At 36.5% G+C, this 13,158-nt stretch overlaps 1 protein-coding gene and 1 long non-coding RNA gene across 13 annotated transcripts; both read left to right on the top strand.

Annotated features, from left to right (window-relative positions):
* Nucleotides 1–6,044: 6,044 nt before the first annotated feature.
* Nucleotides 6,045–7,547, top strand: LOC110926451. The gene has a single exon (XM_022170214.2). The coding sequence runs from the start codon at nucleotides 6,071–6,073 to the stop codon at nucleotides 7,343–7,345; it is 1,275 nt and encodes a 424-aa protein (XP_022025906.1). The 5' UTR covers nucleotides 6,045–6,070; the 3' UTR covers nucleotides 7,346–7,547.
* An 852-nt stretch (nucleotides 7,548–8,399) lies between these two features.
* On the top strand, nucleotides 8,400–12,939 carry LOC110926452. Of its 12 annotated transcripts, none has more exons than XR_002585235.2 (10): nucleotides 8,400–8,708; nucleotides 8,792–8,868; nucleotides 9,256–9,378; nucleotides 9,617–9,760; nucleotides 9,843–9,933; nucleotides 10,183–10,317; nucleotides 10,423–10,571; nucleotides 10,688–10,766; nucleotides 10,855–12,311; nucleotides 12,405–12,939. It is a non-coding gene; the product is annotated as an uncharacterized LOC110926452 (long non-coding RNA). The 12 variants fall into 12 exon arrangements; XR_004886673.1 differs by having other exon boundaries at nucleotides 9,608–9,760; XR_002585232.2 differs by having other exon boundaries at nucleotides 10,183–10,571.
* Nucleotides 12,940–13,158: the final 219 nt, after the last annotated feature.

The following is a 13,158-nucleotide window of genomic DNA, read 5'->3' as shown; positions in this document are numbered from 1 at the left end:
TGATTGTTTAAAAAAATAAATTTAACAAATGATTTATTGATGTTGAAAAGAGTATTTGGTAAAACGATCATATAACATCCATGAGATCTTATAAGTAATTGAGAAAGGTTAGGTTGATTTCGATTAAGAATGGAAGTCTCTAGTATGATGATATAATGTGAGCGTATTTTAGTTAATAAGTCGGATATGAAGTTCATGGGCAAGAGATTCATTAGACCGATTAATTGATAGGTAGCATTTCATAAGGTTTTGAAATTCGTGAAATAAAATGTTTTAAGACCTGATTAAGAATCTCGTGTATATGATTTGAGTGAAAATGGATGGTAGAATAAGAAGTACGTTTGATAAACAATGTATTTTGAAATCGGTATAAGTAGGTATTTTGAATAATGATAAATGATTTAGGTATAAAACATGATCGGGTTTGCATAATAAAATATTTTGAAAGAGGAGTTTTGGTAACGGTCACCTAAGTAAGGGAATCACCCCTAACTCGTTGGTGAGGTCGTTTTAGGGGAAGAGGGGTGGAGTCAATCGTCAAGGTAAGGAAGTCACTCCAATCTCGATGATGCATCTCCACTAGTTGTTACAAGGAATATGAATTTAAATTATATGAAAATCATGCATATATAAGTGTATCGAAAAGGTTCGATATGTTGTGCGTGTGAAAAGAGAAATCAAAGGTAAACTCGAGGTTGAAAGATTGCATCGTATAAAATGAACAATAGAAACACATGTTTGACCAAAGTTTGGAGTGTTCCAAACAGAACTTTGACTGACCAAAGTGGTCGAAAAGTCTTCTAAATTTGAGGAGCATGCTTTGGCCTAATAGGTAAAATACTCTCGCCGACAAGTCGGTTAACGGTATTTACCCTTCCGGTTACTACATGTCCCAAATCAATCGAAATTTCGAGACTTGGCGGGATTTATGAAAAAAATGCCAAGGAGTGGAACTAGTCGACAAGGTGCGGGTTTCACCCCTAACTTGACGATTTCGTATCCTAAGTGTGGTTGGTACTCGTCGGGTCAAAATTTAATTTCGACGTGTTGACGAGGGTCCACTAGAACTTGAAATTTGAGATTTACCATTAAGATGTGGATTTCACTCCTAGCTTAATCGCGATATCTCGCGTAAGAAAAAGAATAGGTAGATTGAGAGTCGTTCACCAAATTGTGGGTTTCATGCCTATTTTGGTGAATTCGTCTTGAGTGTTTACGGATTTAGAATAGTCGAGTAAAATGCATGAGGGAAAGAGTATGTTAAAGGAATAAACAAACAAATTTAAACGCACAATGAAGCATATTAAGAATAGCACATAATGAATGGGACAATAAAACATGTATTAGCACATAATAAAGCAAATATAGCATGCCAAGTGTTAACACATAAGCGACATATATGCTTAAAAGATAAAAAAAAGGAATAAATAAGAACAAATAAGGTAGCATGCAAGTAGTTTCAAGCAAAACATAAGAATAAATCTCTAAAACTATAGACTAGGCTAAAGCATTCCTACTTTCCCTAATTCCCTATAGTTATGGCTCTGATACCAATCTGTCACACCCCAACCAATGGCGGAAACATCGGGATGAGACGAAATGTGAAGATTGCTAGAGACATCATAACGCTATTTGTGACAATATTTAGAAAATCCAAATTTCATTTCATTTCATAACTTCAAATAGTCAACATTACAAGAAATTCAAATACGACAAGTTTAACAAAACAACATGATAACATAACAAAATTTTGATACAACATTTTAAACCCTAACGTCTATATGTGTATCTAGGCATCAACGCTACTTCATTTCATAGCATCATCGTCCTCAACCTGTAACATGTTTAAAATAAAGTTCAATGCAAAAGCAAAGGCGAGTATACAAGTTTGATACGTACATAGCAAAAGATAAGTTTGAACAGTTCCTCATAGCAAGCATGTGATTCAAGATAAACATTTAAACATGGCATGTGTCTAACATATCAAACCAAGAAAACGCAACTTGCTCATGACATAACCAAAGTTTCAGTAGAGGCGGGTCGTTAATCCTATAGCGCTACATATGTCAAGGTTTGGCTCGTACGAAGTTAATGATAAGTTCAACACATAAGAATCACCCAAATTTAAAGTATCAAGTCATCACATATACAAGCATGTTATAGGAATGTTCATGTGTTTAGACAAAAGTTCATGTGTAAGTTTCAATAGGTAAACATGTTACACCCCAAAAGTAGTAAAAGAAAAAAGGGGAAAAGTACGAGTATACTCACAAAGTTTGCATATGTTTTCCGATTATCCAATTGTTGACGAGTAGAGATTTAGAGTCCGAATGTATAAGGGTTAAGGTTCAAGTATGTTTAGAGTCGAGATTCGGTGTTTAAAACAACATAAAAATAAGATATGAGAATAACATGGAAAATAATCATTTAGTACATATGATGCTTGTTCTTGACACTAGGAAACTCGAAGGAGTTTAGATGTTTTCATGGAACAAGGTTCCATTAGAATCGTGACAAGTTATCATAGTCTAGGATGATGTAATCTAGTACCCCGACATATGAACACTAGTTCATCATCAAAGATTCGATTATTCGAATAATATATTTAGGTTATATAATATATGTCCAATAGTTCAAGCATGAGGTAGAAGATTAAAATCTTCATTTTGGTACCTCTAAATGTCATAGAAGTCATGTAGGAGGTAGGAAGATCAAGTATTCCATTTAGGCACCTCTATGTGTTCACCACTACACTTGATGTAAAAAAAACAACCAAGGAGGGTCATGAACATACAATAAAGAATAAGAAATATACACACTAACTAAGAGAAATCATCAAATCATGTGAGGATTGTATGTTTGGACAACCCAAGTTGTTCCATAATCACTCATGTATCAAAGACAAAGTTTGACATGACTTGTGGGTTAAAAAACCTAAACAAAACACCAAGTTTATGAGGTTTAATCCTCTGATTTTAAATGTCTCAACCTTGTTTTTAAGCTTAACCAACCATGGGATAAGTTGTAAGCATTAGGACATAGGTATGAGATGTGTTAGACACAAGTTGCATAGGTTTAAACAAGTTTTTGATGAACATAAAAACAAACAGAAAGTTTATGGACTATTTCGGGGCATTTCCAAGTCTGATTTCTCCAAGGAGAAGTCTAGGAATCGAACCCCATGATTATACAAGCAAGTAGGAAAAAGAATCGAGTGAATCGGATAAGAATTGAGTGAGTTATGCTCATTTTCGTGAAGGGGTGTCAATCTACTCGAACCCTTGCTTTCAGCTACGGTTTGGTGGATGTTTTGTGAGTTTTTAGGGTTGCAAAAGTGGTAGGGAGGCTGGTTATAAGTGGTATTTATAGGGGGAAGGATTAGGGTTTCAATGGGTTGGGCTTTGGAAGTGTTTAGAAGGGGTTACACCTTGAAACTAGCCCACAAAACCCAACTATATGGGGCTGAATTTTGCTGAATTGGGCTGCCATATTTCTTTATTTTTTTATTTTTTTTTAACATTATAATGAGTAATTTTGTTAATTAAGTTGTGTAATAATATGCAACAATGTTTCCCCTAACTTGTAACAAGGTGAAATATGAAATAAAACATGATTTAACTAGGTAAAAAGTGTAATGTACAAGTTTTATTTACGAAGCAAGTTCCGTATTTTACAACGATTACGATGAAAGAATGGTTATAAGAACACAAGATTTCCAAAGATAGAATTTCACGTAAGGTTTCTAAATGTAGGATGTTTGAAAACGCAGGGCGTTACAAAAACTCATATCAATTTGATGCTTTCAACTTTCTCATCATTCTAGAACTTCATTGAAAGATAAATTGTAACTAACCTAGTGTTTAATAGGCTTAGATGGTCATGAATAAAGACTCACGCATGAAAAAGCCATCACCAATTTCCTTCCTAGTTTGCTGAATTTTGTCATTTAACCTTCAAGAGAGCACTGCCCTCTTTTTCTCTCCCCCTGAACTCGTTACACACACTTGCACATTCTTTTTGTTTTTCTTTCTTTTATAAATTTATCTTTCTAGATGTGCATTATCAACCACCATAGTTTTATTAGTTAACTTGTTTACCACTACTACATACTTACTATTGAAAGTTAACATTACATTTAACTAGTTTAAGTGTCCCTAGTTACGTAACGATCATGCTAAACTATTTAAATACATATAATAGTCAAAATAGGGATTTTGGGGCGTTACACAATCATGGAGTTCTAAATTATGCTCAGGTGACTGGAATATAAATTGTACCTTTAAAGTCAAGGTTGTGATTGTATATGGAGATCTTCACTTGCACCCACAATAGAAATTGTACCTTTAAAGCAAGGTTGTGATTGCGTTTATGTTTTATTCTACTATTTGCTATGCACATAGCATCTTATTTATTGTGTCATATATACGTACTTGCCAACTTTGATAAGCTAATGTATTTGTTTTTGAGGATGTACAAGAAGTTAGAATCATTGATCAGGAAGCTTAAAAGGGCGACTCATGAGTATGATCTTAGTGCCTCTTGTTTCCTTGGAATGTTATTTCTGGATCGAATCTCATGTGCCAATTTAAGACAATTTCCCGACTTAGACTATGATGGTTCTTTAGTAACACCAGACAATGGACAATGTAATAGACAATGGACAATGTAATGATATTCTTATTTAATGAATATGCTCTCTTATTTTCATTACAATGGTACTTGAGGCTATACCAATATGCCACTTGAACCCGTAGGCACGGATGGGGGTGTCACATGGTGTTTCTGTGGGTAGCGCTCCTCTAGTCTCAAAATCCAGAAGGGATCGATGTTCTCATGGGTGTCATTTCTCATGTATCGTCCTTCATCATGCCTTGATGCTTTCCTCCATTTTTGTTTCTTCAATTCAGGATGATTATCTTGTCGTTGTTTACTCTTCATCCTCTTGTTGCACCAAATTAGCTTCTACCTTATCTTTTGTATATACATAATCACACAAACTCTACGTACAAGACATCAAACTTTTCAAAAGAAAATTATTTTTGTCTTGTTGCTTTTTTTTGTTTCTCCAATTCAGGATGATTATCTCGCTGTTGTTTACTCTTCATCCTGTTGTCACGCCAAATTAGCTCCCACCTTATCTTTGGTATGTACATAATCACGCAACCATAAATTCTTAACCATACAAACTTTACGTACAAGACATCAAACCTTTCAAAAAAAATTTGTTTTTGTTTTAGATAAGTCAGTAATATACTAATATTAAAGATAACAAACTGTTCGATTATATGACATAGCTTAAAAAAAGTTAAGTACGCAAAAGTTATACACATTTCAAAAATATAATAAACTTGACTTAAAGTTAACCATCCTAATTTTCAAGCTAATTACAAGTTATATGTATATATATAGAACTATATAAAAGATTTGAGAAGCGCACCTATCTAATTTCAATTCAATTTTAAGACATTTATGAATACTATTGTTTCATTTGGCACAAGTGTTGATGTATAAACAACTTGCATTTACAATTTTGTCCGTTCGGTTCATCTATGAACGCATTAAAGACTTAATGTATTTACAATGTCCACTCTAAATTTAAAACTTTACGTAAGAGTTATTAATGTTTCTAAAAAGTTATAAAGTTGTTGAAATATTTAGAAAAAAATGCTAGATTAGTTATTTCACTATTAAATAATTTTAAAAACGATTACTATACAAAAATACGTCAACTTATAAAATTATTCAAAAATACAAGTAAGCGTAGCAAAATGCGTGTAGATGTTTGAATTGAAGTGTTTTAATTGGAGAAGATTTTCCCAAAGCTACTTCGTTTATATAAATCGATATAGACTGTTGATGGGTCCACACGTGAACAACTCTTGGAGCCATCGTACACCCAAAGAAAAATCCATATTTCAAAACTGACAAAACCTATATTTTTGTCATTTTCTGGACACGTTTCGCAACAACCGACACGTTGCTTATCACTCAGTTCACCGCGCTCTCTATAAAATATGCAACATGCATGCGCATCTTCGTCATCTCCGCCTACACATTCATCTTCATCAAAATGCCGTCATCCGAGATCTCCCCATCCTTCCAAAATCAAAACCTTGAAGCCCTCTTGGAATCCGCCAAGCCTTTCCTCCGTGAAGAATTCCACAAAATCGATGAAAAACTTCCAACCCTACTCGAAATTCTGTGTTCCGCCGGCGCTGGCGAGTGCTACCACCGCATAGGCACCTTCCTCGATCACCTCCGCCATGTCTACCGCACCATCAAGCTATGGAAGGCCCCCGATTCCATCGCACTTTGCGCACTCTTTCACTCCGTTTACTCCAACTCCTACAGTAACATAGTTCTCTTCGACCCAGAAACTAGCCGCGACAAAGTCCGCAGCCTCATCGGTGAGGCTGCAGAGCGAATCGCGTATCTTTTCTGTGTTGTGCACCGCCAGTCTCTCGTTCACAAATGCATCATGTGCCAGTTCACCGAGTCGGAGCTTCGGGAGTATCTCAAGGCTTCCGAGGTTTCGGTGATGAACGCTAACGACAATGGTGTGTTCAATGGCGACGAAAAATGGCGTAAGAAGATGCAGTCACTCGTGCCGGCTGGTGGATTGATCGGGAGACACCACACGACAGGTGAAGAGATTCTGGTGTCACGACGGATGATTGGAGTGTTTCTCCTGATGACCATAGCGGATATCAGCGAGCAATACTTCGGTTTCCAGGACGTGTTATACGAAAACACAAACGGGCGTCTTGAACTGGACGGAGACCGGTTTGATACGTTGTATCCTGGAAACGGGAAACCGGGGTTATGGATGAATGCAGCATCAAGAATGGCTGCAGTTTATACGTTATTGGTGCGAGAAGAAGCTATCTTCTTGCAAGAAAACAAAATTGGTAGTGGGATTGATAGAGATGAAGATATCGAGCTTGTGATCCCTCCGGTTTTCGATCATTGCACCACGATTCTTGATGCAAATGACTTGATCATGGCTCGGGACTTGTACTGGGAGGTGGTTTGTGATGATTGGTGTGACCAGGTTACAAAGGATAAGAGTGAGGGGAAGTTGGTTAAGTGTATTGAGGTGAACCCATACGTTGGTGAGCCACATGTGTTGTTGGGTCAGTTTTATCTGAGCAGAGGGAGGTTTGAGGAGGCTGAAAAGGAGATTGAGAAGGGGTTGAGACTTTTGTTGGAGTGGGGTGGTCCATGGGACAAGAGGATTTCATGGGAAGGGTGGGTGGCTTGGTGCAGGGTGATGTTGAACAAGGCTAAGGAGAGGTCTTGGCCACAAACTGCATGGGGGGTCATCAATTTGGGGCTTGTTAGGTAATTAAGTGGAGCAATTGTGTGCTTGTGTGGCTCTTGGTAATAAAGAATAAGATGTCTTCATGAATTCATTTTTCATGAGATGTTTTGTTTCATCGTGTTGTTTTCATTTCATGTTTTGTTAGTTGTATTACTTTTGGTGCATTTGTTATGATGTATGTGTTAATCTTGTTTGAATGATTAGTAGTGGGTGAATCCCTAGAGCATCATCGACCACATGATCCCTTAGTTATTTCTTCGAATGCGCCGGTAATCTATCCGTAATGTTACAAGGAGAAACCAACGTGGGTAAAACTTCATTGATCATCATGATTTTTGACAGATATGGACAACACATTCAGCAATAAGGCTGGGGTGTGGGACAAAGCCCCTATGGGCTTTATCGCGCCATGTCACGTCCACATCTTTAAGGCCCCTTTCCTTAACTTGCAGGGTGTCGGATAAAACCCTCTTTAAGCTATAGCGCCCCTCCATCCCCTCAATTCTTTGACCACCTTCCTCGATCAACTCAACAAATCTTCGTTAACAAATATCATGACGGATCCATACCCTCCGGCCTAAACACTAACAAATATCATGACGGATAAAAATATTACTGACATATCATGTGACAATGGATCTCCCTAAAAATATTACTTTTAAAGTTTCCCTTAGACCATTCACACACCATTCATTAATCTCTCTTCGCCTTTAAAATAAAAAAAAATTATGAGTAAATTGTAATTTTATTCTCTAAAGTTTGACTCAAAATAACACTTTAGTCCAAATAGTTTTTCTTTTCTTCTTAAGATTGCCGACATTTGTAGTTTTTTTGTCTTTTTCGTCTAATTAACCAAGTAACTTCTTCAAAAAATATCAGTTAACTCAGGGGTATTTCTGTCAGATTACATATATGTTTTGTTTTAGCCATTTTCATTATATATATCTATACTATTTTTAATAAGCATATATGAAGGACAAGAATGGTCATTTACCATTGTACAACCATTTTAAACACATTATACAACCTTTAAAGCATAAATGTGTTGAAAAGTTCTTTTAACATCATCTGGAATCCCGCTCATCTCATTTGGGCAGCCAAACAAATTTTGGGCAGCTGAGATGTGGATTCAAAATTTGAATCCCTCACTCATCCCAATCCCAAGACACTTATCATACGCATACTCTTCACATGCTTTTCTGTTCCTATTCTTTCTTCTCCCAGAGAAACCCTAAAACACAAATGAAGTCAGATTTTGTAGATTCCAATTACTTCTCATTCTCAACAAAATCGACTTCTCATTTTTATCAAAATCACCCCGGAATTATTCAACGATTTGGATGAACAAAGATCCATCCAACTCACATCCAAGTTCCGAAAACTCAAGGTAAGTCCGACATCCTTCTGATTTTTCTAGGTCACGCCCTTCAGTTGTTGAATCCCATGTTTGTGTTTGCTCTAAACTTGCAGATCTAGGATTTAATTTCATGTCTGGATTAAACTGATTAGGATGACAGATCTACAGTTCGTGATTGCACTTGGTTGAGGTAAACTACTTTCTTTATTCTTCTCCGACATCAATATTCCGTTTTCAATTTCAACTACTTGCTTTATTCAACGCTTTCGTGCACACACCCTAGCTTTTCGATGTGTATTGTGACATCTGTGTGTAATTTAGTCGTTACGGTGCCTAAATATCGGTGAAACACTTCAGATCTGCTTTTTAGAAGTTGAATTCATGTTTTTATTGAAATTTGTTGTTGTAATGAACGCGATTAGGTCATTTGAAGCGAGAATACCTATGGTTTATTTACAAGTCTACGGTTTATTTACAAGATTTCTTGATTTTTGTTTAAATTTATAGGCTTTTTTATGTGTTTTTTAGGGAGATTTCGTTTGGTTTTTGGTTTCTTTGACTGTGGTTTTTTTGCTAGGGTTTCGAACAGTGCGTGGTTATGGCGTCTGCAGATGCTGAGCTGGAGCGACTGCTTAAGGAGACAGGGAAACAGTTATCGCTTCCTCATGATTATGTTGATGAACTTCTTCATGTTCTTGATGTAAGCTCTTACTGTTTTGAGTTTTGATTATGTTAAAAAAAGTTTGGTTTTTTATTCATGATTCTTGGTACATTAGAAGTCAGTAAAGTTTGTATTTTGTTGTTTAAATGATCAGTTTCTTTAGTTTTGATGTGGATTTTTGTTTGTTAATTTTATTTGCTGAAAATGTTAGAGAAGACCTAACTGGCCTTTACCGACCGGAATTTATCCGTAATTAAACGTCTAGAAGTTTTCTTAGTTACAGCCGGAGAACTTTCGTGGAAGAGAATGGTTGAATAAGCTGGCGATGATGAAGACAGTTCAGAAGGGCACCGTGAATCTGTGAGTTAATACACCTCTCGAAATCTTCAGTTTGAGTGGATTCGCTCAGATGTTATTCTAGGTAATGTGTTCCAACTTAGTTTAACACAACTAATACGAATCCATTTTTGTACGTCTTCATCTATCTACATTTTGGGAATTAGGGTTTCTATGTGGAGAAGAAACGCGTGATTGGTGGTTGGATCTCATAAAAGGAATGAGTTGTTGACAATAAGACATGAATCTGATGGAAAGGTATGTGTTTCTGTTTTTCACTAATACCCTTTTTTGATTTAGAACTTGATTTTCAGTGATGCTTATCTAGATCTAAGTCTGTTATTAGTGTGCGGAAGTTAGAATTACAACAGTTGGGTTCTTTTTTTAACCTATTGATCTGATTCAAGTGGGTGGTGATAAAGAATTTTTTTTTTACTTTTTTTTATTTTGGTCAAATTATGGGTATGGGAGAATTGAGCTTAAGATGATTGAAAACAAGATAAACAGGCAAGTGACTTTCGCAAAAAGAAGACATGGACTGCTGAAGAAAGCATATGAACTCTCTGTACTTTGTGATGTTGAGGTGGCTCTTATTATCTTCTCCAACCGTGGGAAGCTTTATGAGTTCTGCAGCACCTCCAAGTACACTTTTTTACTATGTGTTTGTGTGTGCTTTTGTAGATCTGAGATGGGTTTTGTGTTTCTTGATGTATAGATATATAATCATGTGGTTATTTGTTAGTTTAGTGTGGTTTGTGTAGAAGAAGATTCTCAAGTTGGAATGTCGTTGTTAGGATCACACTGGTTGAATCTGAAGGTTCCGGAGCCTGCTCAGGCGTTGCAGAATCTGCCGGTGCATCTACGGGCAGATATAAGTATGGAAGCCATGAATCAAGGTATACGTATAAGTTGTTTTGTCTTTCTTATGCGTCGATTCTGATTTATGTTAATTGTTTTCATGGATTGGTGATAATCTGGATCTAAACCTTCGTGTGTCAACCGCGAATGACAGTCAAAAGGAGAAAAACGATGTTCAGAAGGTGGATATCTGATTTAAATATTGTGATATACCTTCAGTGAAAAGACTTAAGGTATTTGATGACATTACATTTTTTTGGAAATCTTTTGGAAGCACACATGAATAGAAAAACAATTTGTCCTCTTGTTTGTGAATTTAAGGTTCAGGCGCGTCCTCGAGCTATCATTGGTGGACAAACAGTTGTATCTAATCACTATCCGCTCTATTCGGGCAGGCTGCACCTCAAGAGATTTGTAAAAAACGTTCTTGATTTGGGCCCAAACCAACAACCAACCAAATTAGACCAGTTGAATGTGACTGATTTGGACAAAATAAAATCCAGTAAAAAAAACCTACCTACAATTTAAAAAAAACAACAATACAATTGACTAGATTTGCTGGGTCAACTGGATTGGCAAAAGCGGTTTGTTTTGACGTTTCGATAAAGATAGTTCATGATATTGTGCAGATACACGTTCTAAAAAAATAGATATAAATAAGAAATTTTGTTTACACGTGTTCCACATTTTTTGGTCTAATTTGGTATTGATATCGATTGTTAATAGATATGTCGATTTTTTTGGTCTTTTTCGTGCAAAGGGACTCTTTCCACTATGTTTTCTTTAAACGTGTTACACATTTTTTATCCGAATTTTTTAACCTTTTGTTTGAAAAAGCTAAGAATGTATGTCCATTTATTGGGTATGTTGATAACTCAACATCTATGTCAACAACTTATTACCTTTATGGTCATGATGTTTGTGTTTCCTTAGATACACCTTTAAATATATCAACCTGACCGCTGTGGCGCTGTGGCGCTGTTCCGCTTTTAAAATTTCATCTTAAATCTTTTACAAAGGTAATCTTTTCTAATGAGTGCAGATCTATAGTTATGCCATTTATGTTTAGCTGTGAAATTTTAAATGGTTTTTTTTCTGTGTTTAACAGCATCAAGATTACTATTTAAAAGGTGGCTTGATTTGATTATTTTTAAAATGGTTTTTTACTGTGCTTTTAGCACAACTAGAAACTAAGTAATCACATAACAAATTTTATTAACCACATGGACCTGCAATACCGACCCGGTTCCCACCTTACCCGAACCACAGGTACAAACCAGTTTCAGACCTGGCCGAAGAAAAAAGAACCGAACCAGATCCACCTCCAGTGGCGAAGCTTGAGATTTCCGACCGGGGGGTCGAAAACGTATATACCAAAAATTTCTATAAAACCGGGGGGTCAAAAACGTATATACCCAAAAATTTCTATACGAAAACTACATACTCTCCACTAACGAGCGAAAAGTTCGGGGGGTCGGCCGCCCCCTCCCGCCTCTACAAAGCTACGCCATTGTCCACCTCTACCCGGTCAAAACCCGGACCTGAACTGGCCAAAACCCAAAAAAACTGCCAAACTTGTAAAAACTCGAACATGCCGGAACCTGTTCCTACTCGGAACCAGTACCTACCCGGTACCAATTCTAAAAAAAAACCTGTTTTGTGCCCCTCTGATATTCACCATTGAGCATTTGGCCGGTGAAGTGAAACCAGTAGAATGTGATCTCGGTGACAGCATTCCCGGCGGCGCAAGAAATATAGACGGTATGATGATTCTCAAGGTATTTGCTTCTCAACTATTTTAATCTCTCTGTATCTATGAATTGTGGGCCCCGTACTCGAAAATAATCTTAACTACGAATGCTATGTGACAGGCAAAGAAGACGTGGAAAGAATCTATGCTGAATAAGATAGTGCAGCTGACAAAAGAAGGTTCAACAAAGGAAACCAAAGCTTCAAATGTGGTTGGATCAGTTTGGTGAGAATTACAGCAGGGTATGATGCAACCATCAATGAGATTGAACTTTTTTGCTTCAAAAAGTAGCCGAGCCAAGCAATATACACTGTATACGCTTCATACACGCTTCATACAGTACGGTGGCTGATGAATGGAGTATTGGTTTTATAGCATATATTCTTTTATGTGGGACCAGGCCCTTTTGGGCCCGAACTAAGTCCCAGATTTTTTGGGTTGTTTTAAAAGTCCATTCAAGTTTTAATGAAGTACCGTGGCCTACGTTATCCTTTTGAGTCTAAAGTATTTTGTTAAATGTTTATCAAACAAATAACCTAGGAAAAGATTGACGACTACTCAAGCATTGACTATGTGACTTCCGATTTGTTGTATCGTGCTACTTAAAACCTAGGTTTTGATTATTTTGAAATGATAAGAATGAATTTTGTAAGCCATTTATGGATTAGAAATACAAATGATGTAAAAGTGCCACTCGATGTTGGGACACATGAACTATAGTCGCTCTACTCTTTGTAAAGTTATTCTACTATGTTATCTTCATGCTCTAGATTATGATGGGACACAAAAGTAGAGGTGGTCAAAATAGGTTTAGGTTGAAACATGTTAAGCTATTCTACTATGTTATCTTCATGCTCTGGATTATGATGGGACAC

Source organism: Helianthus annuus, chromosome 17, assembly GCF_002127325.2.
Source record: "Helianthus annuus cultivar XRQ/B chromosome 17, HanXRQr2.0-SUNRISE, whole genome shotgun sequence".
NCBI lineage: Eukaryota > Viridiplantae > Streptophyta > Magnoliopsida > Asterales > Asteraceae > Helianthus > Helianthus annuus.
Note: the sequence above shows the minus strand (reverse complement) of the source record. Positions and strands in the feature narration are given on the sequence as shown.

Excerpts from the sequence above, each read along its gene's own strand:
- LOC110926451 (XM_022170214.2), top strand. The coding sequence starts at position 6,071 with ATGCCGTCATCCGAGATCTCCCCATCCTTCCAAAATCAAAACCTTGAA.